A 27,667-nucleotide genomic window follows, 5' to 3' on the forward strand; every position below is an offset into this window, starting at 1 on the left:
TCTCTCTATTCCTCTCTTACTCTCTCTCTCTCTTCCTTTCTCTCTCCCTCTTCTTCTCTCTCTCTCTCTTCCCTTGTAACTCCCCCCCTCTCTCTCTCTTACCTTTTCCCTCTCACTTTCTCCCCCCTTTTCCCTTCTTTTCCCCTCTCTCCTTCTACCCTCCCCTTCTCTCTTTCTCACTCTCTCTCACTCTATCCCCTTTTTCTTCTTCTCCTTCTTTCTCTCTTTCACTGAAAAAAAAAAATGGTTGGGACTAGCAGGAATCAGGGATCAGATGACAATGCTACTGGTAGGGAGGAATGGATGGAGGAGCAGTGGAAAAGGATAGAGCAAGAATGGGAGAGAAAAATAGGAGAGCTTTCTGAAAAAATGGAGAAAGAGCTCTCTGTGAAATGGGAAAAGAGGTTGGAGAAGGAGACGAAGAATTGGGAGGCACAAGTCGCAACTGCAGTAGCCAAGGTAAATGTCCTAGAATTTGAGGTAAACAGGCTGAAGCAAGTCTCAGGGGTAATGACCAGAGAAGACACACCATACAAAGCTGAGAGGCTGAACAGGAAGGAGATATGAATTATGCTAAGGTCATATCAGCCTGCAAAGAAGGGCCAGGGAGTGGAAGGGAAGAGCAGATGGAGAGGGAGATAGGTCGAATGCTGAGGCACAACCATGCTACCAAGAGCCACTGGAAAAATCAAGGGAGAAAATGACCACATACAGACAGGAACCAGAGTCACAGAGGGAGAGGCAATGGGAGGAGGAAAGGGCAAAATCAGTGTTTATCCATGGGCTTCGGGAGAGAGAGGAAAGGACACACACTGAAAGACGGCAGGAAGAAAGAAAGGAGATCGAGAAAATCATCACGGAAATAGGGGGAGAAGACATGGACGAGATTGTAAATTTTCAGAGAATAGGGGGGTACTTGAAGGGGAGAAACCGACCGATCAAGCTGATTCTCAGGACAGAAACAGTGCGGAACAGGATCCTCCAAGAGAAACCATGGTTGAAAAGCTCGGAAGAGTACAAGAAGGTGTTCCTAGACAGAGACAGAACACAAACAGAGAGACAGCAGCTGAGGGAGAGGACAAAAATGTGAAAGGAGCTAGGAAAGGAGACAAGGATGGAACCAGCAGAGGTCAGTCAGAGCAGAACAGAGCAGCAAGGGCAAGCACACACACAACTATCCTCAGAACCCCACAACCTATCACACCATCTCAAAACACAATACAATCCATACCCACAGCTTCCACCCAACCCCCAACCATAGAATCCCACAGTATGCTACCAGGTCTCCCACCCCCACAGGCCCCCCAAACCACAGTGTTGGAAAGGAAACTGAAGGTATGGTACACAAACGCTGATGGAATAACAAACAAGTGGGAGGAGTGGCACGAAAGAGTCAAAGAGGCATCACCAGACATCATAGTGATCACAGAAACCAAGCTTACAGGTATGATAACAGATGCCATCTTTCTAACGGGATACCAGATCCTGAGGAAAGACAGAAGGAACATGGGGGGGTGGAGGAGTGGCATTGCTGATCAAACACCAATGGAATTTTGATGAGCTGGAGAGAGGAGACAGCGGAGAAGAAAGTGATTGCATAGCGGGAACGCTTCACTCTGGAGGTCCCAAGGTGATAATTGCAGTGATGTGTAACCCACCACAGAACAGCAGGAGGCCAATGCAAGAGTATGACGAGAGCAATAGAGCGATGGTTGACACACTGGCTGCAGTGGCCAGAAGAGCTCATGCATGCAGGGCAAAGCTCCTGATCATGGGCGACTTTAACCACAAGGAGATCGAATGGGAGAACTTGGAGCCACATGGGGGCCAAGATACATGGAGGGCTAAGATGATGGAGGTGGTACTGGAAAACTTCATGTACCAACACGTAAGGGACACTACAAGAGAGAGAGGAGAGGATGAACCAACAAGACTGGACTTAGTATTCACCTTGAGTAGTGCAGATATTGAGGACATCACATATGAAAGACCCCTTGGGGCCAGCGATCATGTGGTTTTGAGCTTCGAATACACAGTAGAGCTACAAGTGGAGGGGGAAGCAGGAAGGCCAGGACAAATGAAACCAAACTACAGGAAAGGGGACTACACAGGAATGAGGAACTTCCTGAATGAGGTTCAGTGGGACAGAGAACTGAGGAAGCCAGTTAATGAGATGATGGAATATGTAGCAACAATGTGCAAGGAGGCTGAGGAGAGGTTTGTACCCAAGGGTAACAGGAATAATGAAAAAGCCAAGATGAGCCCATGGTTCACTCAAAGATGCATGGAGGCAAAAACCAAGTGTGCTAGGGAATGGAAGAAATATAGAAGGCAAAGGACCCAGGAGAATAAGGAGAGCAGTCGTAGAGCCAGAAACAAATATGCACAGATAAGAAGGGAGGCCCAACGTCAATATGAAAACGACATAGCAGCAAAAGCCAAATCTGACCCGAAGCTATTATACAGCCACATCAGAAAGAAAACCATCAAGGACCAGGTAATCAGGCTAAGGAAGGAAGGAGGAGAGACAACAAGAAGTGACAGTGAAGTATGTGAGGAACTCAACAAGAGATTCAAAGAAGTGTTCACAGAGGAGACAGAAGGGGCTCCAGAAAGACGGAGAGGTGGGGTACACCACCATGTGCTGGACACAGTACACACAACTGAGGAAGAAGTGAAGAGGCTTCTGAGTGAGCTAGATACCTCAAAGGCAATGGGGCCAGATAACATCTCTCCATGGGTCCTGAGAGAGGGAGCAGAGGCACTGTGTGTACCCCTAACAACAATATTCAATACATCTATCGAAACAGGGAGATTGCCTGAGGCATGGAAGAAAGCAAATGTGGTCCCAAGCTTTAAAAACGGAGACAGACATGAAGCACTAAACTACAGACCAGTGTCACTGACATGTATAGCATGCAAAATCATGGAAAAGATTGTCAGGAGAAGAGTGGTGGAACATCTAGAAAGGAATGATCTCATCACCGGCAGCCAACATGGTTTCAGAGATGGGAAATCCTGTGTCACAAACCTACTGGAGTTCTATGACATGGTGACAGCAGTAAAACAAGAGAGAGAGGGGTGGGTGGATTGCATTTTCTTGGACTGCAAGAAGGCGTTTGACACAGTACCACACAAGAGATTAGTGCAAAAACTGGAGGACCAAGCAGGGATAACAGGGAAGGCACTGCAATGGATCAGGGAATACTTGTCAGGAAGACAGCAGCGAGTAATGGTACGTGGCGAGGTGTCAGAGTGGGCACCTGTGACCAGCGGGGTCCCACAGGGGTCAGTCCTAGGACCAGTGCTGTTTCTGGTATTTGTGAACGACATGACGGAAGGAATAAACTCCGAGGTGTCCCTGTGTGCAGATGACGTGAAGTTGATGAGAATTCATTCGATCGAAGACCAGGCAGAAATACAAAGGGATCTGGACAGGCTGCAGACCTGGTCCAGCAACTGGCTCCTGGAGTTCAATCCCACCAAGTGCAAAGTCACGAGGATTGGGGAAGGGCAAAGAAGACCGCAGACGGAGTACAGTCTAGGGGGGCCAGAGACTACAAACATCACTCAAGGAAAAAGATCTTGGGGTGAGTATAACACCAGGCACATCTCCTGAAGTGCACATCAACCAAATAACTGCTGCAGCATATGGGTGCCTAGCAAACCTCAGAACAGCATTCCGACATCTTAATAAGGAATCGTTCAGGACCCTGTACACCGTGTACGTTAGGCCCATATTGGAGTATGCGGCACCAGTTTGGAACCCACACCTAGCCAAGCATGTAAAGAAACTAGAGAAAGTGCAAAGGTTTGCAACAAGACTAGTCCCAGAGTTAAGAGGTATGTCCTATGAGGAGAGGTTAAGGGAAATCAACCTGACGACACTGGAGGACAGGAGAGATAGGGGGGACATGATAACGACTTACAAAATACTTAGAGGAATTGACAAGATGGACAAAAGACAGGATGTTCCAGAGACTGGACACAGCAACACGGGGACACAGTTGGAAGCTGAAGACACAGATGAATCAAAGGGATGTTAGGAAGTATTTCTTCAGCCACAGAGTAGTCAGGAAGTGGAATAGTTTGGGAAGCGATGTAGTGGAGGCAGGATCCACACATAGCTTTAAGCAGAGGTACGATAAAGCTCATGGTTCAGGGAGAGTGACCTAGTAGCGACCAGTGAAGAGGCGGGGCCAGGAGCTTGGACTCGACCCCTGCAACCTCAACTAGGTGAGTGTACACACACACACACACACACAGAGGAACCTCTACTTACGAGTTTAATATCATTTAAATTAATTGAAATGGAATTAATCCATTCCAGTGGTATTCCAGGCACGACAAAATACTTCAGTATTTCCCTAATATCAACTTTGTGCCTTATTTATCTATCAGAGTTTGTCTACTGTGACATAATAATTAATATTAATAACATAGAAACATGATATATACACTAGAGTGAATGAAATATGGCATTATGTATCTGAGGAGTGGTAGTGTGCGGCGGAAGCACAGCAGCCATTGTGGTTGTTGGGGTCTATAAGGGCCACCACAGCGTGGTGACTACATACCTTCCCATGCTCTTATTGTAACAGAAAATGGAGTGCTTGTGAGGCAAATTTCATGTAGTTTCATAAGGAAAACAATAATAATAATAATGTAAAGAAATTATGTAGTACTATAGCATTTGCCTTGGAGATGGAGAAGAGATGCTGGACACAGCGGCGTATGCTCTCAGTTCATTTTGTTTCGTCCTTTTTCTATCAGGTAATCACCTAATTGCTACACTCTTAATGTTACACTTTGTCACTTTTAATGCTATGTTCACTTAATTCCTACGCTCCAAGGTAATCATCCTCTTTTTCTTCTTGGCACTCTCCTGTGGACTTGCTTCTTAGGGCCCTTAGCTAGAAACAAGAAATTTTGCAGAATAACTGCACAAAACCTAAGGAAAACACGAGAATTCCTTCAACTGCGATGCAAACTCCATTAGCACACGTGGACTGCCGAGCTTTGTTTTGATATGCACTGCCATCTGTGGTGGCGTGCTCAAACTAACTTATTATACATAGTACGTACATACATATTATTATAATTATTATTATAGTATTGCATATTACTATTATTATTATTATTATTATTATTATTATTATGTACGTATTCTTATAATACTCTTGCTTACCATTTTGAATTTTTATTCACAAAAAAAAAAAGAGATGTACTGTTATGCAGACTACTGCAGTATTGTAATAATTGTATAAATAATGTCAACCTATTATAGTATAATAATAAGGTATTAAAAGGGCCCCAATGGAAATAAGCCACTCAATCTGACTTTTTTGGGTTATCCTAGGTTCCCTACACATATACTGCTATGTATGATGATCTATGTAACTGTATTTGTGTACACCTGAATAAACTTACTTATGACTGCATATTTTACTGGCCAGTCGGACAGGTATTGGACAGTGACATTATTTGTTTGCTCTTGAACATTGCCAAAGAATCGAACATTTCTGCTACTTTGAGCTCAGTTTCAGGGTACTTTTTGTTGTGAAACCAATCAAATCATATCTCTTTCTGTAATATATCTTCCATTCTATCAAATGAGATCTAAAAAACAAGAATATAACAATAAAAACCATATAAAAATATACCACTAAGGGGCAGCTGATGGCTCAGAAGTGAAATCTGCTATTTATCATCTGATTTTTTTCATTTTTGGTGTACGTTAAGCATCTTTCCATCGAATATCGCCCAGGTTTCGACAGGATAGCCCAACAAACAACTGAGATCCAGTTCCCTAGAGCAAGAGCCTCTCACCAGCGTCAAGGAACCTCCCTTGAGATCCACTCGCATCTTGAAATTTCGCTCTCATCCGGAAGCAAAAAATCAGCCGAGCGACTGCTAGTGTCTTGAAAAATTCACATGTTGGGACACTCATAAGTACAGGTTCCACTGTGTGTGTGTGTGTGTGTGTGTGTGTGTGTGTGTGTGTGTGTGTGTGTGTGTGTGTGTGTGTGTGTGTGTGTGTGTGTGTGTGTGTGTGTACACACACACACAAGCCATGCGTGTTGTAAGAGGCGACTAAAATGCCAGGAGCAAGGGGCTAGTAACCCCTTCTCCTGTATAAATTACTAAATTTAAAAAGAGAAACTTTTGTTTTTCTTTTTGGGCCACCCTGCCTTGGTGGGATATGGGCGGTTTGTTGAAAAAAAAAATATATATATATATACAGTGGACCCCTGGTTTACGATATTTTTTCATTCCAGAAGTATGTTCAGGTGCCAGTACTGACCGAATTTGTTCCCATAAGTAATATTGTGAATTAGATTAGTCCATTTCAGACCCCCAAACATACACGTACAAACGCACTTACATAAATACACTTACATAATTGGTCGCATTGGGAGGTGATCGTAAAGCGGGGGTCCACTGTATAAAGCATTACAGCCTGCACATGATTCATTTGTAGCTAAGATGGTTTTTTTTCTTACAGGTCTATCACACGTACTTACTACCGCAATTCAGTTGGAGCATTAGTAGTTTTTGATGTATGTAACAAGAAATCTTTGGAGCATGTCCCAATGTGGATCATGGAAGCCAAACGACACATCGAACCTCACAAGTCTGTATTCATCCTAGTTGGCACAAAGGTATTGCTTACCTCACTTCTGAAGGTATACATTATTTCACGTGCAATGTGTGCTGTGTATCCACATGTATATGTTCATGCTTATATCTGTGTATGATTACTTCATAATTTTGTGTCCTATGGTAACCTATCTATTTCTCAATTTTACAATTACGGGCTGATTTTTCTGTTATTGGTGTCCTAAAATCGTCTATATCAATTTCCTTTATCAATGCCTGCACTCTAAAGGAGGGGTTCAGGATATTGGCAGTTTGGAGGGATATGTTGTGTATCTTTATACATATATGCTTCTAAGCTGTTGTGTTCTGAGTACCTCTGCAAAAACAGTGATTATGTGTGAGTGAGGTGAAAGAGTTGAATGATGATGAAAGTATTTTCTTTTTGGGTCAACCTGCCTCGGTGGGAGACGGTCAACTTGTTAAAAAAAAAAAATATGATTTTTTTTTATTTTCTGGTTTTATATTGCAGATTGATATGGACGATGAACGAGAGGTCAGAATAGAGGATGCTTTGGCTCTAGCTAAGTTTTATAATATAAGTTATGTAGAAACAAGCTCAATGAAAGGAATAAACGTAGAAGAGGCTTTCAGAACTATCACACAAGAAGTGTATGACAAGGTAAGTGTTTGTATCTTATAGTTTACTTTTTAAGGAGAAATAAGTGAGTACATAGTGTAAAAGTAGCACTTTCCACAGAGATTCAGTTGCAAAAAACTAGCTATCAAAATTACTAATTAATTGTTAAAATAAATGAATAATAAAAGATACTAGGAATTTTTAATTTCCAGTTTAGAGACCCAAATTTTGCATACATTTCCCTGTAGTCAAATAACTAGTTATAGGATAAAGACACCTCTCTACACTTCAGGACATTCATTAACCCTTAAACTGTCGAAACGTAGATCTACATTCACGTGCATAGCACTTCGACCTTGATTTTCCCCGTTTCAAAGCATGTAAAAAAAAATGTAGATCTACATTCAGAGCCGCCGCACTTGAACGTATATCTACATTGGGACAGTTTAAGGGTTAAAGGAAACATTTTGTCCCAGTTAGCTTACTAAATCCTTTAAATCTTCAAGACTGAAGATTTTTTGGCACCACACTTCATTTTTATCTAATATTGTATCTTATCTCATTCCTTAGTAAGAAGTTTTATTCTTATTTTTCCTTCACCTGTAAACAGATACAGTCTGGAGAGTTCAAAATTGAGGATGGCTGGGATGGCATTAAAACAGGATTCTCCAGACCAAATCCCTCATACAGTTTGATGGAAGCAGAAGCAGAGAAATCTGGATTTTGTTGCTAGGTGTTGTCAAAGCACTGTGTGTTAAAAAGTTAAGAAAATAAATTTAATTTATTTCAAGGTTACTATTTACTGCTTCAACACATTTTTCTTTCAGAAAATATACTGATATAATAAAATCTCATTGTAAGGACATTTTTAACACTCAGTGAAGATTTTCAAGTAAACCAAAGGAAGTACCCTAGTCCCATCCACCTTTTGCTACAAATGTGTTAATGTGAGTTGTTAATTAGTAATCTGTTGAGGGCTGTATCACTGGCTGTATTAGACTTATTGATTTTTATCAACATTACTTGCAAAACATTTTATTTTTTTAAAGAACTGTACTCATTATGTTCTATTTATATGACTGTATAACTTGTCCAGATTACTTTGAGAAAAGTGTGACCAGTTTTGGTCTGTGTGATTGTGTACAGTATTGTGATTCTCTTTATACCTCTTTGGGAGTGTCTAATGTGTATTTCAGGATGTTAAGATTCTGTGATAAAACCAGTATGAGTCATATATTATTTCAGGCATTAAATAGTATATTATTTGATATTTATCTAAGTCATAGCTACTTTTTGTAGAAAAGGAATACTGTATACACCGTTTCCTCAACTGCACCTTCAATTTCCCTTTCCTCTGTTTTTACCTTTTCTCTGCCCAGCCAATCCTCCCCTCCCCCCTCTCTCTCTCTCTCTCTCTCTCTAAAACAGGGTTTGACAAGGTTAGGTTAAGGGTCCCTAGCTTTATTGACAAGCTAAGAGCTGTTATTGTTATGAAACATACAAGTAGGGAACAGGATGAAGTTGGAGCTATCGGTGGGCCAGCATTTTCATTTGATCAACTGACTATCTCGTTGACATCATAATGCTGTACAAATGTGTTCCAGACCCGAGTCATCCTGAGGATAAATGATCTCAGATGAAGTGATGTTCTGGAGAAGGGTACAGCCAAAGTGAAGTTGCTGCTTTCTGCTCGTCTTGTGGTACAGAAGCTTGCTTCTCTCTGTCCTCGAAGTGGATCCCAGTGTGGTACTTTGACAATATTGACCTTGTACATAACAGTAAGGCCATCCACATCCCTTCTGTGTTGAAGGCTCTCCTGAAATGACAGATCTATCCAGGATGGGTCCAGGTGAGAAATGAGATGTCTTGCTCTGTTCTCTACTCTGTCAAGCAGTCGCAGATGGGGGGAAGGGGCAGGCAAACTAAGAAAGTGGAGCACGCTCAAGGTGTGAGCGTATTTGTGCCTCATACGGAATCTTGCAACCCCTACTGTCAAATGTTACTTGCCATCAGTTTCCCCAAGCTGATATAGCTCTTAGCTGATGATCGATGTAGCTTAGAGCAGCTGGCATTTCTTCTCTTGGATAATTGAATGTCAGAGTACAGCCGTGACATGGGATTCTGGGATAAGATGAAGAAGGGCATTGAAGTAGACATTCCATAACAATGGTCCCAGCACACTTCCCTGTGGAACACTTGCCCCAATAGGATGTCTTGCTGATTCTGTTTTCTTGAGAACTACCCTTAGAGATCTACCATGAAGGTAATCATTGAAGAGATGTAGCATAGAGCCTGCAATTCCCAGTACTTGCAGTTTTGCAAGAGGCCCTGGTGCCACACTCGGTTGAAAGCACCAGCAATGTCCAGTGCTACCACACAGCTGACTTAGGATTCATCCAGTGACTGGTGCCACATAGTGGAGAGGTTTAACAAGAGATCAGCAGCAGAGTAACCTTTCCTGAAGCCATATTGACGGTCACAAAGTAGTGAGTGGTAGTCGAAAAACTCTGTCATTTGTCTTGAGATTATTGTCTCAAGGTTCTTGCCAGTGATGGACAGGAGTGACACTAGTCTGTAGTTGCTGATTTCTGCTCTGCTCTTCTTTTTGTAAAGAGAGAATACATTTGCTGCTTTCCACAGAGAAGGCCATTTACATGTACTAGGCAGTGCTGAAAGATGCGAGTTAGAGGTGCTGCTAACTGGTCTGCACATCTCAGCAATCTTGGGCTCAACTTGTCTGGGCCCACAGCCTTTTCTTGGTCAAGCAGTTTAAGAAGGAAATGCACCTCCTCCTGCCTTATTGTCACCACTGACAATTTTGACACAGTTCTTGCAGCTAGCCAAGGAGGGTCCCTTGCTGGATCAGGAGCTTGCATTTTGGTAGCAAAGTGTTCGGCAAAGAGGTCCGCGCTCTCGACTACTAGTAGAGGTTGTCTCATCCTGTCGATTTAGAGGCAGAATGAGTTCATCAGGCAGATAACCTTGTCTGTCCTTGACCAGGGACCACCAGGTTTTGGAGCCTACTCTACCTGATGCTGACTTTCTTTTTGTGTCCACCTCCTGTTTAGTGATGGCCCACTTTTGAACTTCACCCATATGCCTACAGGCTTGCCTGTTTAAGTTCCTGTTATAGGTGGTAGGATGTCTCTTATACCTTCGCCATGCCTCATACTTACCAGTAGCAGCCTCTCTACAACAAAAGCCAAACCAAGGCTGATCTGTAGGCTTCGTCACATATTGCTGGTGAGGGATGTGTTCTTGTTGTAGATTAAGGATGTGTCCAGTGAAGGCTTTCACTTGGTTGTCAACATCCCCTTTAAGAACATTTCAATCAGTGGTGGCGAGCTCAGAGTAAAGGGTTGGCCAATTACCTCTTTTCCATAGCCAGGTTGTGGGTGTGGACTCCTCACCTTGTTCTGCTGGGATCTTAAGTGTCATAAAAACAGCCTTGTGGTCAGACGATCCAACATAGCCGAGGGGTTGACAAGTGACTATACCTTCTGCGAGATTACTCGCTACTGGGTCAAGGGAGGAGCCAGAGATGTGAGTAGGGGAATCAACAAAGTTTCTCATGTCAAATACTGCAAGAAGGTCATCAAAGTCCCTCTGTATAAGATGTTGGTTGAGGTCACCAACAATTATATGTTGACAGTTGTGTTGGAGCAGAAGGGAGTCCACATTTTGCATTAGAAAGTTGATGGGGTCTGCATGTTGCCACTGAGGTCTGTACATTGCACATGCTAGTACAGAGGTACTAGTGTTTATGCATAGCTTGAAGAACATCATTTCAAGATGAGTAGGGATGGCAATATCAGTGTGCTGGGCATGTACACTTTTACAGAAGCACACAGGCCGACAGGATGCTGATAGACTGGCTCCTCCTGATGTGTTCGGCTTGAGGTGGTGGGTGTGTAAGGTGTGTGAGGTGCCTGCCCTTGAGAGAGGTAGGGCACCGAGGCAACTGCTGGGATGTAGGTCTGTGGTCTTGTATAAGGCACAATACCACCTGCTGGACTGAGATAGGAGTAGCTGAGTGGGTGAGGCTAGTGTGTGTTCACCAATTCAGAAATCCTGCTGGTTTGTCCCGAGAATAGGTGGTCGTCTCTGTCTCTGTCTCTCTGTCTCTGTCTGTCTCTGTCTCTGTCTCTCTCTGTCTGTCTCTGTCTCTGTCTCTGTCTCTCTCTCTCTGTCTCTCTCTCTCTGTCTCTCTCTCTGTCTCTCTGTCTCTCTCTCTGTCTCTCTCTGTCTCTCTCTCTGTCTCTCTCTCTGTCTCTCTCTCTGTCTCTCTGTCTCTGTCTCTGTCTCTCTGTCTCTCTGTCTCTGTCTCTGTCTGTCTCTGTCTCTGTCTCTGTCTCTGTCTCTCTGTCTCTCTGTCTCTGTCTCTGTCTGTCTCTGTCTCTGTCTCTCTCTCTCTCTCTCTCTCTCTCTCTCTCTCTCTCTCTCTCTCTCTCTCTCTCTCTCTCTCTGACTCTGTGTTTCTCTGTCTCTGTCTGTCTCTCTCTCTCCTCCCCCCACTACCTCTGCTTCCTCCCCTTCCTCCCCCTCCTAACTAATTCAGTGGCATTTTATTTTGTTTTAATGAATTTGAGAAGATGCCTACAAACTGTAGGAGCTCAGTATAAGTGGACCTTTGGATTTTCAATTAAATATTGTATGCTTGCAATTTTTTTTTTTTCAACAAGTCGGCCGTCTCCCACCGAGGCAGGGTGACCCAAAAAAGAATGAAAATCCCCAAAAAAGAAAATACTTTCATCATCATTCAACACTTTCACCACACTCACACATTATCACTGTTTTTGCAGAGGTGCTCGGAATACAACAGTTTTGAAGCATATACGTATAAAGATACACAACAAAATATATGTGATATATTGGTAGGAGGAAGGGGTGTAATGCATGCTAAATGACTGAAAGCAGAACAATCTTAGTGCTCCGATACTAGCAAATCGAGGCGTCTCGCTGCAGGTAAATGCAATATTTCTATTACTACTCCAAGTCATCTCATCCATATTTAGTGCTTAGTTTGATTAGAATACTACTGATCTACTCCAGGTCATGAAGACATCAAGCTTTCTGTTTTACTGAAAATAATTGGAAAGGTTAGCTACACATCACAGGTGTTCAATGTAGATATAATTGAAATGTTTTCTTTTTCATAGTAGAATGCACAACACCACTATCTATGTACCACCAGTCAAAACTACATTATATTTTTTCATGACATGCCATATTCTTACCTAATTGGAAAGTATTAGTGTGTTACGCAGTGCAGTACAGTAGTACCTTATGTGTAAGATGCAACTTTTAAAGTATACATATCCAGGCTGAATGTCTGTTAACACAATCTAGGTGTGTGTTGTGCTTTTAAGAATGTACCCTCACTTCAGGAGTGGCACAAAGGGCAGTGGCTTAGGGGGCTATAACCCACTAAGCCCAACCAAGTAAAAATGTTTTTAACACAGGCTGTCTCCCACTGAGGTAGGGTAACCTGAAAAAGAAGAAACACTTTCGCTGTTATTCACTCTATCACTTGTCTTGCCAGAGGCATGCCAGTACTACAGTTCAGGTGCCCCTCCAAACTGCAGATATCCCCACCCCTCCTTGAAAGTGTAGGCACTATACGTTTCACCTCCAGAACTCGAGTTTGCCTAACTGGCTTCACTGAAACCCTTGACAGATGTTACCTTGCTTGCACTCAGCAACTCATCAAGTCCCAAATAAAATTCACCTCCACTCCTATCTAACATGCTCACACTGTTCTTTAGGAATATTTTTTCTTACTTGGGATGTGTTTCTCTTTCACTGTGGTCAAATTGTATATATGCATATACTGTATGTGTGTGCATGTGTGCGTGCGTGTGTACTCACCTAGTGTGTGTGCGTGTATGTGTGTGCGTGTATGTGTGTGTGTGCATGCGTGCATGTGCATGCATGTTCACCTTATATATGTATATACATTTTTTTTTTCTTTTTTTTTAACAAGTCGGCTGTCTCCCACCGAAGCAGGGTGAACCAAAAAAGAAAGAAAATCCCCAAAAAGAAAATACTTTCATCATCATTCAACACTTTCACCTCACTCACACATAATGCTGTTTTTGCAGAGGTGCTCAGAATACAACAGTTTAGAATCATATACATATAAAGATACACAACATATACCTCCAAACTGCCAATATCCCAAACCCCTCCTTTGAAGTGCAAGCATTGTACTTCCCATTTCCAGGACTCAAGTCCGGCTATATAAAAATAACCGGTTTCCCTGAATCCCTTCACTAAATATTATCCATGTCCCAACGAGACATCATTCACACTGTCACTGTCTTGCCAGAGGCACACAGATGTGACATTTTAGATGACCCTTCAAACTACAAATATCCCTACCCCTCCTTTAGAGTGGGTACTGTACTTCCTACCTCAAAGACTCAAGTCCAGCTAGCTAGTTTCCCTGAATCCTTTCACAAATGTTACCTTGCTCACACTCCAGCAGCTCATCAGGTCCCCAAAATCATTGCCTCCACTCCTATCTAATACAGGCACACATGCCTGCTGAATGTTCAAACCCTTTACTCATAAAACCTCCTTTACATACATATATACATACAGTATATATGTATGCATTTACACAGTTTGTCCAGTGAAACACATCCCAAGTAAGTATAACATTCTCAGTGAAGGCTAATAACAAAAGATTTCTTACATATCAGAAGAAATTTACACCTCAAAAAGTACATTACCTGAAGACCTGACTTGGTCATATAAGTCAGGTCAGGTCAAATGTGGCTTGGTGTGTCAGCATTGCCTATTTATTCTATATATTTTATTAATAATAAGTGCATTCTGTTATAATGTTTCTAACTGATTTTGAGAGACTATATGCAACACTTTTTTTTTTTAATGTGACCTCATATATTTAGTTCAGCCACAGATTTGCATTAACAGTTTTATTTTTTTTATTAGTCACTGGGATGATTTATGTTTTTTTGTAGATGAACCGGCAAGTTGATTTATGTTTCTACTGTACTGTAAGGAAATAGTTAATAAACTCTTAATATAATGGTCTTTTAAAATTAAGGGCAAAATCCACTAATTAAATTGTACTTTTAACACCTTTATTTTTGATGTTTATTGCAGTTTATCTGTAAATTGTGTGTACAGTACTATTTTAATAAATTAGACACATGTGCAACTCTTGGATATCTTTATTGAGGAAATGTTTTGCCACACAGTGGCTTCATCAGTCCATACATAGGAGAAACTTGAAGAACAGGAGGAGAATGAGGTAATCAGTCCCTCAACCTTGAGTCGATGTGTTCAGTCCATCAATCTTGAACTGATGAAGCCACTGTGTGGCGAAACGTTTCCTCAATAAAGATACCCAAGAGTTGCACATGTGTCTAATTTATCAACATGTCGGTTCTCTGAACCATTCATCTACAGTACTATCTTAAGAATATAGTAGCATTCTTAGTGCATGTTATTGCTATTTTTGAACATTATTCTAACTTAGACAGTATCTCCTCCCCCCTCCCCCATTAGTCCATTATATCAAGGGTTTACTGTATCATTATCATGAATGTCTAGATTATTCAGATCCTTCCCAGATCTAGTACAGTATGGGCTTTAATCTTAAATTTAGTTTTTTTTTTACTGTTTGTTTAATAGATGACTATTAACATTATATGGGTAATTCAAATTTATTTAGGTTCTTAGTTCTAAACTTTTAAATGAATTATTAATGGAAAGTTTTTGTAAATTTCTTGAACATAATTGCCACATCATGAAATTATGTGGAACTTGTTTCTCTTTTATTGTAATTAAATCACTCATTTTGTGTTTGTTGCATATGTGAGATTGAGATAGTGAGAGTAATTGAACATGCATGCAGGCGAGTAATTTCATATTACAGTTATTACAAATATTGTTTATGGCAATAACTACTATAGCAATTACAATTACATATAAATTAATTTATACTTAACGATAATCTGATGTGAAAAAAGGCTTAACAAAATATGTACAGTAGGGCCCCACTTATACGGCAGGTTAGGTTCCAGGCTACTGCCGGAAAGCAGAATGCCATTTTTTTCCACTTATAAATGCATATAAATGCCACTAACATATATTAAGTTAGCAATAGAACTAGGCATTAAAACAATAAAAAAGTAAAATACACACACACAGTACACTAATTATTTACCTCAAAATATTCTTAGTCTTAATATAGGGCAAAAGGTGAGTAGCATTTACTATAAGAAGTTACGTGTGGTAGCCCTCCTGGCCACCCCCACCCACATATAATATACTACGACGATGCTTAAAGCTCCATAGAGTGATAAAATGCATATACAGGACACTCATCACTTACCTTAAAATATTTGTAGTCTTAATGTAGGGTGAAAGGTGAAAAGTATTTATTTGTAGAAAGTGGTGTGGTAGGTAGGGTAGTGTAGGGAAGCCAGCCTGGCCACCCCACCCACTATGTAAACAAACAGACGATGCATCTGGTTATGGTTCATAAACTTTCATACAAACACCTTACATTGTGTACAAGTTGTCTCCACAGTGATACAGTTGAATAAATAAAGACCAGCACTTCCACTGTCATGTAATTTTTAGAAGAAATGATACTCTGACAAATTATTATTATTACTATTACAAATTATTATTATTACAAATTATTATTTTTTTTCCAACAAGTCGGCCGTCTCCCACCGAGGCAGGGTGACCCAAAAAGAAAGAAAATCCCCAAAAAGAAAATACTTTCATCATCATTCAACACTCTCACCTCACTCACACATAAGCACTGTTTTTGCAGAGGTACCCAGAATACAACAGTTTAGAAGTATATATGTATAGAAATACACAATATATCCCTCCAAACTGCCAATATCCCAAACCCCTCCTTTAGAGTGCAGGCATTGTACTTCCCATTTCCAGGACTCAAGTCTGGTTATATAAAATAACCGGTTTCCCTGAATCCCTTCACTAAATATTACCTTGCTCACACTCCAACAGCTGTCAGGTCCCAAATACCATTTGTCTCCATTCACTCCTATCGAACATGGAACACGCTCATGTACGCTTGCTGGAAGTCCAAACCCCTTGCCCACAACATCACCTTTACCCCCTCCCTCCAGCCTTTTCGAAGATGACCCCTACCCCGCCTTCCTTCCCCTACACTACAGATTTATACACTCTCCATGTCATTCTACTTTGATCCATCCTCTCTAAATCACCAAACCACCTCAACAAACCCTCTTCAGCCTCTGACTAATACTTTTATTAACTCCACACCTTCTCCTAATTTCCACAATCCGAATTTTCTGTATAATATTTACACCACACATTGCCCTTAGACAGGACATCTCCATTGCCTCCAACCGCCTCCTCGCTGCAGCATTTACAACCCAAGCTTCACACCCATATAAGAGTGTTGGTACTATTATACTTTCATACATTCCCTTCTTTGCCTCCATAGATAACATTTTTTGCCTCCACATATACCTCAATGCACCACTCACTTTTTTCCTTCATCAATTCTATGATTAATCTCATCCTTCATAAATCTATCCGCTGACACTTCAACTCCCAAATATCTGAAAACACTTACTTCTTCCATACTCCTCCTCCCCAAGTTGATATCCAATTTTTCTTTATCTAAATTATTTGATACTCTCATCACCTTACTCTTTTCTATGTTCACTTTCAACTTTCTACCTTTACACACACTCCCAAATTCGTCCACTAACCTTTGCAATTTTTCTTTAGAATCTCCCATAAGCACAGTATCATCAGCAAAAAGTAACTGTGTCACTTTCCATTTTGTATTTAATACCCCATAATTTAATCCCATCCCTCTCCCGAACACACTTGCATTTACTTCATTTACAGCCACATTTATGAATATATTAAACAACCATGGTAACTTTACACATCCCTGTCTAAAACTTACTTTTACCGGGAAGTAGTCTCCCTCTCTTCTACACACCTTAACCTGAGCCTCACTATCCTCATAAAAACTCTTTACAGCATTTAGTAACTTACCACCTATTCCATATACTTGCAACATCTGCCACATTGCTTCCCTATCCACTCTATCATATGCATTTTCTAAATCCATAAATGCAATAAAAACTTCCCTACCTTTATCTAAATACTGTTCATGTATATGCTTCAATGTAAACATTTGATCTACACATCCCCTGCCCACTCTGAAACCTCCTTGCTCATCTGCAGTTCATCATTTTGTTTTACCTCTAATTCTTTCAATAATAACCCTACTGTACACTTTTCCTGGTATACTCAGTAAACTTATTCCTCTATAATTTTTACAATCTCTTTTGTCCCCCTTCCCTTTATTTAAAGGGACTATACACGCTCTCCGCCAATCCCTAGGTACCTTCCCCTCTTTCATACATTTATTAAACAAAAATACCAACCACTCCAACACTATGTCCCCCCCTGCTTTTAACATTTCTGTCATGATCCCATCAGTTCCAGCTGCTTTACCCCCTTTCATTCTACGTAATGCCTCACGCACCTCCCCCACACTCACATTCTGCTCTTCTTCACTCCTAAAAGATGGAATAGCTCCCTGGCCAGTGCATGAAATTACCGCCTCCCTTTCTTCGTCGACATTTAAAAGTTTCTCAAAATATTCTCGCCATCTACTCAAAACCTCCATCTCCCCATCTACTAACTCCCCTACTCTGTTTTTAACTGACAAATCCATTTGTTCCCTAGGCTTTCTTAACTTGTTTATTTTATTTTTTTTTATTATCTTATTATCACACTGGCCGATTCCCACCAAGGCAGGGTGGCCCGAAAAAGAAAAACTTTCACCATCATTCACTCCATCACTGTCTTCCCAGAAGGGTGCTTTACACTACAGTTTTTAAACTGCAACATTAACACCCCTCCTTCAGAGTGCAGGCACTGTACTTCCCATCTCCAGGACTCAAGTCCGGCCTGCCGGTTTCCCTGAACCCCTTCATGAATGTTACTTTGCTCACACTCCAACAGCACGTCAAGTATTAAAAACCATTTGTCTCCATTCACTCCTATCAAACACGCTCACGCATGCCTGCTGGAAGTCCAAGCCCTTCGCACACAAAACCTCCTTTACCCCCCTCCCTCCAACCTTTCCTAGGCCGACCCCTACCCAGCCTTCCTTCCACTACAGACTGATACACTCTTGAAGTCATTCTGTTTCGCTCCATTCTCTCTACATGTCCGAACCACCTCAACAACCCTTCCTCAGCCCTCTGGACAACAGTTTTGGTAATCCCGCACCTCCTCCTAACTTCCAAACTACTAATTCTCTGCATTATATTCACACCACACATTGCTCTCAGACATGACATCTCCACTGCCTCCAGCCTTCTCCTCGCTGCAACATTCATCACCCATGCTTCACACCCATATAAGAGCATTGGTAAAACTATACTCTCATACATTCCCCTCTTTGCCTCCAAGGACAAAGTTCTTTGTCTCCACAGACTCCTAAGCACACCACTCACTCTTTTTCCCTCATCAATTCTATGATTCACCTAATCTTTCATAGACCCATCCGCTGACACGTTCACTCCCAAATATCTGAATACATTCACCTCCTCCACACTCTCTCCCTCCAATCTGATATCCAATCTTTCATCACCTAATCTTTTTGTTATCCTCATAACCTTACTCTTTCCTGTATTCACCTTTAATTTTCTTCCTTTGCACACCCTACCAAATTCATCCACCAATCTCTGCAACTTCTCTTCAGAATCTCCCAAGAGCACAGTGTCATCAGCAAAGAGCAGCTGTGACAACTCCCACTTTGTGTGTGATTCTTTATCTTTTAACTCCACGCCTCTTGCCAAGACCCTCGCATTTACTTCTCTTACAACCCCATCTATAAATATATTAAACAACCACGGTGACATCACACATCCTTGTCTAAGGCCTACTTTTACTGGGAAATAATTTCCCTCTTTCCTACATACTCTAACTTGAGCCTCACTATCCTCATAAAAACTCTTCACTGCTTTCAGTAACCTACCTCCTACACCATACACTTGCAACATCTGCCACATTGCCCCCCTATCCACCCTGTCATACGCCTTTTCCAAATCCATAAATGCCACAAAGACCTCTTTAGCCTTATCTAAATACTGTTCACTTATATGTTTCACTGTAAACACCTGGTCCACACACCCCCTACCTTTCCTAAAACCTCCTTGTTCATCTGCTATCCTATTCTCCGTCTTACTCTTAATTCTTTCAATAATAACTCTACCATACACTTTACCAGGTATACTCAGCAGACTTATCCCCCTATAATTTTTGCACTCTCTTTTATCCCCTTTGCCTTTATACAAAGGAACTATGCATGCTCTCTGCCAATCCCTAGGTACCTTAGCCTCTTCCATACATTTATTAAATAATTGCACCAACCACTCCAAAACTATATCCCCACCTGCTTTTAACATTTCTATCTTTATCCCATCAATCCCGGCTGCCTTACCCCTTTCATTTTACCTACTGCCTCACGAACTTCCCCCACACTCACAACTGGCTCTTCCTCACTCCTACAAGATGTTATTCCTCCTTGTCCTATACACGAAATCACAGCTTCCCTATCTTCATCAACATTTAACAATTCCTCAAAATATTCCCTCCATCTTCCCAATACCTCTAACTCTCCATTTAATAACTCTCCTCTCCTATTTTTAACTGACAAATCCATTTGTTCTCTAGGCTTTCTTAACTTGTTAATCTCACCCCTAAACTTTTTCTTATTTTCAACAAAATTTGTTGATAACATCTCACCCACTCTCTCATTTGCTCTCTTTTTACATTGCTTCACCACTCTCTTAACCTCTCTCTTTTTCTCCATATACTCTTCCCTCCTTGCATCACTTGTACTTTGTAAAAACTTCTCATATGCTAACTTTTTCTCCCTTACTACTCTCTTTACATCATCATTCCACCAATCGCTCCTCTTCCCTCCTGCACCCACTTTCCTGTAACCACAAACTTCTGCTGAACACTCTAACACTACATTTTTAAACCTACCCCATACCTCTTCGACCCCATTGCCTATGCTCTCATTAGCCCATCTATCCTCCAATAGCTGTTTATATCTTACCCTAACTGCCTCCTCTTTTAGTTTATAAACCTTCACCTCTCTCTTCCCTGATGCTTCTATTCTCCTTGTATCCCATCTACCTTTTACTCTCAGTGTAGCTACAACTAGAAAGTGATCTGATATATCTGTGGCCCCTCTATAAACATGTACATCCTGAAGTCTACTCAACAGTCTTTTATCTACCAATACATAATCCAACAAACTACTGTCATTTTGCCCTACATCATATCTTGTATACTTATTTATCCTCTTTTTCTTAAAATATGTATTACCTATAACTAAACCCCTTTCTATACAAAGTTCAATCAAAGGGCTCCCATTATCATTTACACCTGGCACCCCAAACTTACCTACCACACCCTCTCTAAAAGTTTCTCCTACTTTAGCATTCAGGTCCCCTACCACAATTACTCTCTCACTTGGTTCAAAGGCTCCTATACATTCACTTAACATCTCCCAAAATCTCTCTCTCTCTCCTCTACATTCCTCTCTTCTCCAGGTGCATACACGCTTATTATGACCCACTTTTCGCATCCAACCTTTACTTTAATCCACATAATTCTTGAATTTACACATTCATATTCTCTTTTCTCCTTCCATAACTGAACATTTAACATTACTGCTACCCCTTCCTTTGCTCTAACTCTCTCAGATACTCCAGATTTAATCCCATTTATTTCCCCCCACTGAAACTCCCCTACCCCCTTCAGCTTTGTTTCGCTTAGGGCCAGGACATCCAACTTCTTTTCATTCATAACATCAGCAATCATCTGTTTCTTGTCATCCGCACTACATCCACGCACATTTAAGCATCCCAGTTTTATAAAGTTTTTCTTCTTCTCTTTTTTAGTAAATGTCTACAGGAGAAGGGGTTACTAGCCCATTGCTCCCGGCATTTTAGTCGCCTCATACGACAGGCATGGCTTACGGAGGAAAGATTCTTTTCCACTTCCCCATGGACAATAGAAGAAATAAAGAAGAACAAGAGCTATTTAGAAGAAGGAGAAAAACCTAGATGTATGTATATATATATGCATGTGCGTGTCTGTGAAGTGTGACCAAAGTGTAAGTAGGAGTAGCAAGATATCCCTGTTATCTAGCGTGTTTATGAGACAGAAAAAGAAACCAGCAATCCTACCATCATGCAAAACAGTTACAGGTTTCTGTTTCACAGTCATCTGGCAGGACGGTAGTACTTCCCTGGGTGGTTGCTGTCTACCAACCTACTACCTACATTGTTTAATTCAGTCCAAAATATTTTCTTATTTTCATTAAAATTTCTTGACTGTACCTCTCCCACTCTATCATCCACTCTCCTTTTGCACTCTCTCACCACTCTCTTCACCTTTCTTTTGCTCTCTATATACTCTGCTCTTTTTATAACACTTCTGCTTTGTAAATACCTCTCATAAGCTACCTTTTTCTCCTTTATCACACCCTTTACTTCATCATTCCACCAATCACTCCTCCTTCCTCCTGCACCCACCCTTCTATAACCACAAACTTCTTCCCCACATTCTAATACAGTGGAACCTCAAAAATCGAACTTAATCTGTTCCAGGAGCTAGTTCTAAATTTGAAAAGTCTGAAATTTGAAGCAATATTTCCCATAAATAATGGAAATACAATTAATCCGTTCCAGAAACCCAAAAATATTCACACAAAAAATACATTTCATAGAGATTAATTACAGTTTTACATGCAACAAATACTATAGTTTTTAATTATGTATAGTAATACATATAAAATTACATTTTTACTTACCTTTATTGAAGATTGGTGATGGCATCTGGATGATAAGGAGGAGGAGAGAGGGAGTTGGGGTTAGTGTTTGGAAGGAGAATCCCCCTCCATGAGGACTTCAGGTAAAGCCCTCTCTGGGGTTACTTCCCTTCTCTGTCTTTTAATGCCATTAGGACCAGCTTGACAGTCACTGGACCCCTGTCTCACAAAATAACTGTCCACAGTCCTCTGTTTCTGGTGCCTCTTTAACATTTCCCTAAAATGGGACATGGTTCTGTCACTGAACTTGTTGCAAAGATGGCTTGTTTCAGCTTGCTCAGGGTGGTACTTCTGCACAAACATTTGGACATCATTCCACTTGGCACAAATCTCCTTAATCTTTGAAGAAGGCACCTCATCCACTCCCTGTATTAACACCTTTCACAACATCAGTTTCCTTGATTTGTTCTTTCTTTGACAGGATAGAACTGATGGTCGACTTGTTTATCCCATACATCCTGGCAAGCTCAACAAGTCTCACACCACTCTCATACTTCTGTATTATTTCCTTCTTCACATCTATGGTGTTTCTCACTTTCTTTACCACAGGGGTACCACTAGCAAGTATCTTTGGGCCCATGGCAGCTTATTTCACAGTCCCACAAGCACTAAATACAACGAAATAATTGTAAAACGCATGAATGAGAGCACAGGTTAGTGTTTCACTCAAGCATAAACAAAGCTAGACTGCTCACGGCGCCTGCACGGGGACGCGGACAGAGCTGGCAGCGGACAGGTCCCGTACCCGGCGGTCCGAAAATAGGGGCTCGTCCGATAATAGGGACGCAGTGTCCGAAAAAATGGTCCTATTTTCAAAACGCTCGATATGTGATACGTTCGATTTTTTAGGTTCCACTGTACTGCATTTTTAAACCTATTCCAACCCTCTTCACCCCCCCACTACTCATACCTGCACCAGCCCACATTTCTGCCAATAGTTGCTTATATTTCACCAGAACTTCCTCCTCCCTTAGTTTATACACTTTCATCTCCCTCTTACTTGTTGTTGCCATTTTTCTCTTATCCCATCTACCTCTTACTCTAACTGTAGCTACAACTAGATAATGATCCGATATATTAGTTGCCCCTCTATAAACATGTACATCCTAGAGCCTACCCATCAACCTTTTATCCACCAATACATAATCTAACAAACTACACGTACTTTCATTACGTGCTGCATCATACCTTGTATATTTATTTATCCTCTTTTTCATAAAATATGTATTAATTATTACCAAACCTCTTTCTACACATAGCTCAATTAAAGGCTCCCCATTTTCATTTACCCCTGGCACCCCAAATTTACCTACTACTACCTCTGCAACATTTTTCACCCACTTTAGCATTAAAATCCCCAACCACAAGTACTCTCACACTTGGTTCGAAACTCCCCATGCATTCACTCAACATTTCCCAAAATCTCTCTCTCTCCTCTATACTTCTCTCTTCCCCAGGCACATATACGCTTACTATAACCCACTTCTCACATCCAACCTTTATTTTACTCCACATAGTCCTTGAATTAATACATTTATAGTCCCTCTTTTCCTGCCATAGCTTATCCTTCAACATTATTGTTACTCCTTCTTTAGCTCTAACTCTATTAGAAATTCCTGACCTAATCCCATTTATGCCTCTCCACTGAAACTCACCCACCCCCTTCAGCTTTGTTTTACTTAAAGCCAGGACATCCAGCTTCTTCTCATTCATAACATCCACAATCATCTCTTTCTTATCATTCGCACAACATCCACGCACATTCAGACTTCCCACTTTGACAATTTTCTTATTATTCTTTTTAGTAATTATTACAGGAAAAGGGGTTACTAGCCCATTGTTCCCGGCATTTTAGTTGACTTTTACAACACGCATGGCTTACGGAGGAAAGATTCTTATTCCACTTCCCCATGGATATAAAAGGAAAAGTAATAAGAACAAGAACCAAGATAAAATCAAAGAAAACTCAGATGAGTGTGTATAAATAAACATGTACATGTATGTTTAGTGTGACCTAAGTGTAAGTAGAAGTAGCAAGACGTACCTGTAATCTTGCATATTTATGAGACAGACAAAAGACACCAGCAATCCTACCGTCATGTAAAACAATTACAGGCTTTCGTTTTACACTCACTTGGCAGGACGGTAGTACCTCCCTGGGTGGTTGCTGTCTACCAACCTACTAGTTATTATAATCATAATAAAAAAGAAGCAGTAAACCCACAAGGGTTATGAATTGCTATACATAGAGTGAAGGCATATGAAAGGAATATTTATCTAGAGTTATCCCTCAGTGTTTGACTAGAGAAAACGTAATTCTTCTGACACTCCTACAAAGCCGCTTTGTAAACAAATCTCATCCTATTTACGTATGTCAATTTTTATTCTGTGGGTGTATGTATAATGTTTATATGCTATGTAACGTGTTTCTTATATAATTTTGAAGAAAATATCATAGATGGCTCAATGAAAATGTCTATATTAACGTAAAATAAGACATTTAATGTGTCCAAGAGAGATTATTATTATGTAGTATTGCTGTGGCTTCATGAGTAGAGAGACGCTTAGTGATTTTAATGTGTACCTGCATGCCAGTACAGTGTGTAAGTATATTTAGGTACAGGTACACATAAGCATAATTATCAGAGTACATATAAAATACGCAATAAGTTTAAAACACTTGAAATTTTGTAAAGTTTCCAGACATAATAGATGTGCTCACGGAAAATGTAAAACTGAGTGGGGCACGCCTTATTTGAAAGACCGCTTGCCGTATAGCAAATTTTGGTCATAATTTGAAATACCCCTATTAGTGAAACGCCATAAAGCAGGGCCCTACTGTATAACTTTTTCTTAACACAGCCGTTTCCCACAGTGTCATTTATTTTATTTGATTTGATTATTCAGTGATATCATCTAACTGTCTCTTCTGGATGATTTTAGTTTTGCTCAGTAGAGAAAGAGAGAGAGAGTATTTCAGCATTTGGCTTCAAAAGACCTCTATAGTCCTTGATTTCCTTTTCAGGAAAGGGTGGGTTTATGAAAGACTTGCATAGCATGGACTAGTAGGCCTACTGCATTGCTCCTCTATTCTTGTTCTTATTTTCCTGGTTTTATAAATAAGAGAGTGCCTGATTTTAAAACAGGACCTATAAATATGCAGTAAGATATGTACAAATATTTATCCCATTAATTTTCAAATATGTTAATTGCTTATACTGATTAAATAATGCAATAGTATTTAATAGTCTGCCGTATTTCAATATTGCAAAAATATTTCCTTTTAAAAATCTGTTTGTATCTGTATATAACTGTTGAAAGGTAAAGGATTTCAGGATTATTAATTTATGATTAATGTATTTATTTTTATTACTGTTGTTTACTATATGTTAGGCATGTAACCAGTTTTTTTTTTTTTTTTACTTATTGTAACAGGCCTAAGATTCAAATTTTGGGGATCAAGAGTGCCCAGTAGATAAATATTGTTTTAAAAAAAAAATTCAGGATTACATAGAGGAGGGAAATGATGGCTCTGCAATACAGTGGTACCTTGGTATACATTCGCTTTGGAATAAGCCCAACTTGGTATATGTCCTGTTTGGATGCGAAAACTTTTGCTTGGTATACAACCTTTGTTTGGAATACAACTCACGTGCTAGAACTTCTATGGGTCAAAATGAGTCATGACACTATAGCACTATTCCAGAGGTGCTTCGAAGTGACCTCTGACACAGAGTTAACCCTGAGAGAGTTTTGGAAAGATCACTTTACTATTGCCCATTGCACAACTCATTGACTAAGCCTGGCAGGAAGTTTTATACAGAACAATGAACTCTGCTTGGAGGAATTTGTGGCCAGAAGCAGTGGCTGAAAGGCACTTTGAGGCTGTGTCTATAGTGGAGGATATTGTCTCTCTGGGCAGGTCCATGGGTGTGGATGTGAGTGGACGATGTGGAATGTAGTTAGTGGAGGGGCACAGGGAAGAGCTGACCACTGAGGAGCTGCAGGAACTTGAGGAGGAGGAGCACAAGACTAAAATGGATGCACTCTCTTCAGGCTTGGAAGAGGAGATCGAGGAAGCCCCTACTTCATTAATCAAGGAAATCTTTGCCAAATGGATGGACGTCAAAAACTTTGCAGAGAAGTACCACCCAACAAGGCCCAAACAAGCCATAATAGCATTGTCTGGAATGACCAGACAATGTCACATTTCCAAACCATCCTGAGGAGAAGTCAAAAGTAAAGTTCTTTGGACAGATTTTTAGTAAAAGTCAAACCTGTTAAGCTTCGGCCAGGTCCAGATAGGGAAAACGAGACAGAAAAGAGATGGGGATTCTCCTTCCAAGCAATAACATCTCCTCTTCCTCCCTTCTCAGCACTTTCCTAGGAGGCACTAGACTTTTTCAGCAAAGTAAAGTGAGGTTAAATTTGCATTTATTTCATCTAATTCTTTTGCATTTATGTATGTATTTTAGTATTAAGCAGTGTTTAAATTATTTTATACAACCCCATCAGTGTATAATATGCCAATAACAATAGGATTTTTTTCATGGGAACGGATGAATCATTTTCCCTATATTTCTTATGGGAAAATTCGTTTGGTATAAGTCCAAGATCCTGGAACGGGTTAAGGACATGTACTGAGGTACCACTGTACAGTGGACCCCCGCATAGCGACCTTAATCCGTGCAAGAGGGCTGGTTGTTATGCGAAATGTTCGGTATGCGAATGAATTTTCCCCATATGAAATAATGGAAATCAAATTAATCCGTGCAAGACACCCAAAAGTATGAAAAAAAAAAATTTTTTACCACATGAAATGTTAATTTTAATACACACAAACTGAAAAAGGCATGCACAATTACATGACACTTACTTTTATTGAAGATCTGGTGATGATTGATGGGATGGGAGGAGGGGAGAGAGAGTGTTAGTATTTAGAAGGGGAATCCCCTTCCATTAAGACTTGAGGTGTCGAGTCCTTTTCTGGGGTTACTTCCTTCCTTTAATGCCACTAGGACCAGCTTCAGAGTCACTGGACTTCTTTCGCACAACATATCTGTCCATAGTGGCCTGTACCTCTCGTTCCTTTATGACTTCCCTAAAGTGTTTCACAACATTGTCAGTGTAATAGTCACCAGCACGGCTTGCAATAGCTGTGTGAGGGTGATTTTCATCCATGAAGGTTTGCACTTCAAGCCACTTTGCACAGATTTCCTTAATCTTTGTAGTAGGCAATTTCTTCAATTTCTCTCTCCCCTCCTTCGAACCAGTTTCCTCAGGTCTGGCCTCTTGCTGTTGAAGTTGATCTATCAGCTCATCAGTGGTTAGTTCTTCATTGTCCTCCTCCACCAACTCTTCCACATCATCCCCACTAACCTCCAACCCTAAGGACTTTCCCAATGCCACAATGGATTCCTCAACTGGCATAATCCTCTCAGGGTTAGCCTCAACCCCTTCAAAATCCCTTTTGTCTACACATTCTGGCCACAGTTTCTTCCAAGCAGAGTTCAAGG

At 40.7% G+C, this 27,667-nt stretch overlaps 1 protein-coding gene across 3 annotated transcripts in view; it reads left to right on the plus strand.

Moving 5' to 3' along the window:
• The window catches only part of Rab39 (RAS oncogene family member Rab39), a 552,594-nt gene that overhangs the window by 500,483 nt on the left and 24,444 nt on the right, over positions 1 to 27,667 (plus strand). The window contains exons 3-6 of one of the 3 annotated variants that reach the window (XR_011392659.1): positions 6,506 to 6,662; positions 7,130 to 7,279; positions 7,848 to 8,184; positions 12,040 to 14,291. Coding sequence is in view for 2 of the 3 variants with exons in the window: in XM_070090240.1 (XP_069946341.1) it covers positions 6,506 to 6,662; positions 7,130 to 7,279; positions 7,848 to 7,970 (430 nt within the window). In the remaining variant the exon portion in view is untranslated. Of the gene's footprint in view, positions 1 to 6,505; positions 6,663 to 7,129; positions 7,280 to 7,847; positions 14,292 to 27,667 lie in introns of those variants that run through there. The other 2 variants (XM_070090240.1, XM_053787544.2) reach the window with 2 other exon arrangements.

This window comes from Cherax quadricarinatus, chromosome 31, assembly GCF_038502225.1.
Source record: "Cherax quadricarinatus isolate ZL_2023a chromosome 31, ASM3850222v1, whole genome shotgun sequence".
Lineage (NCBI taxonomy): Eukaryota > Metazoa > Arthropoda > Malacostraca > Decapoda > Parastacidae > Cherax > Cherax quadricarinatus.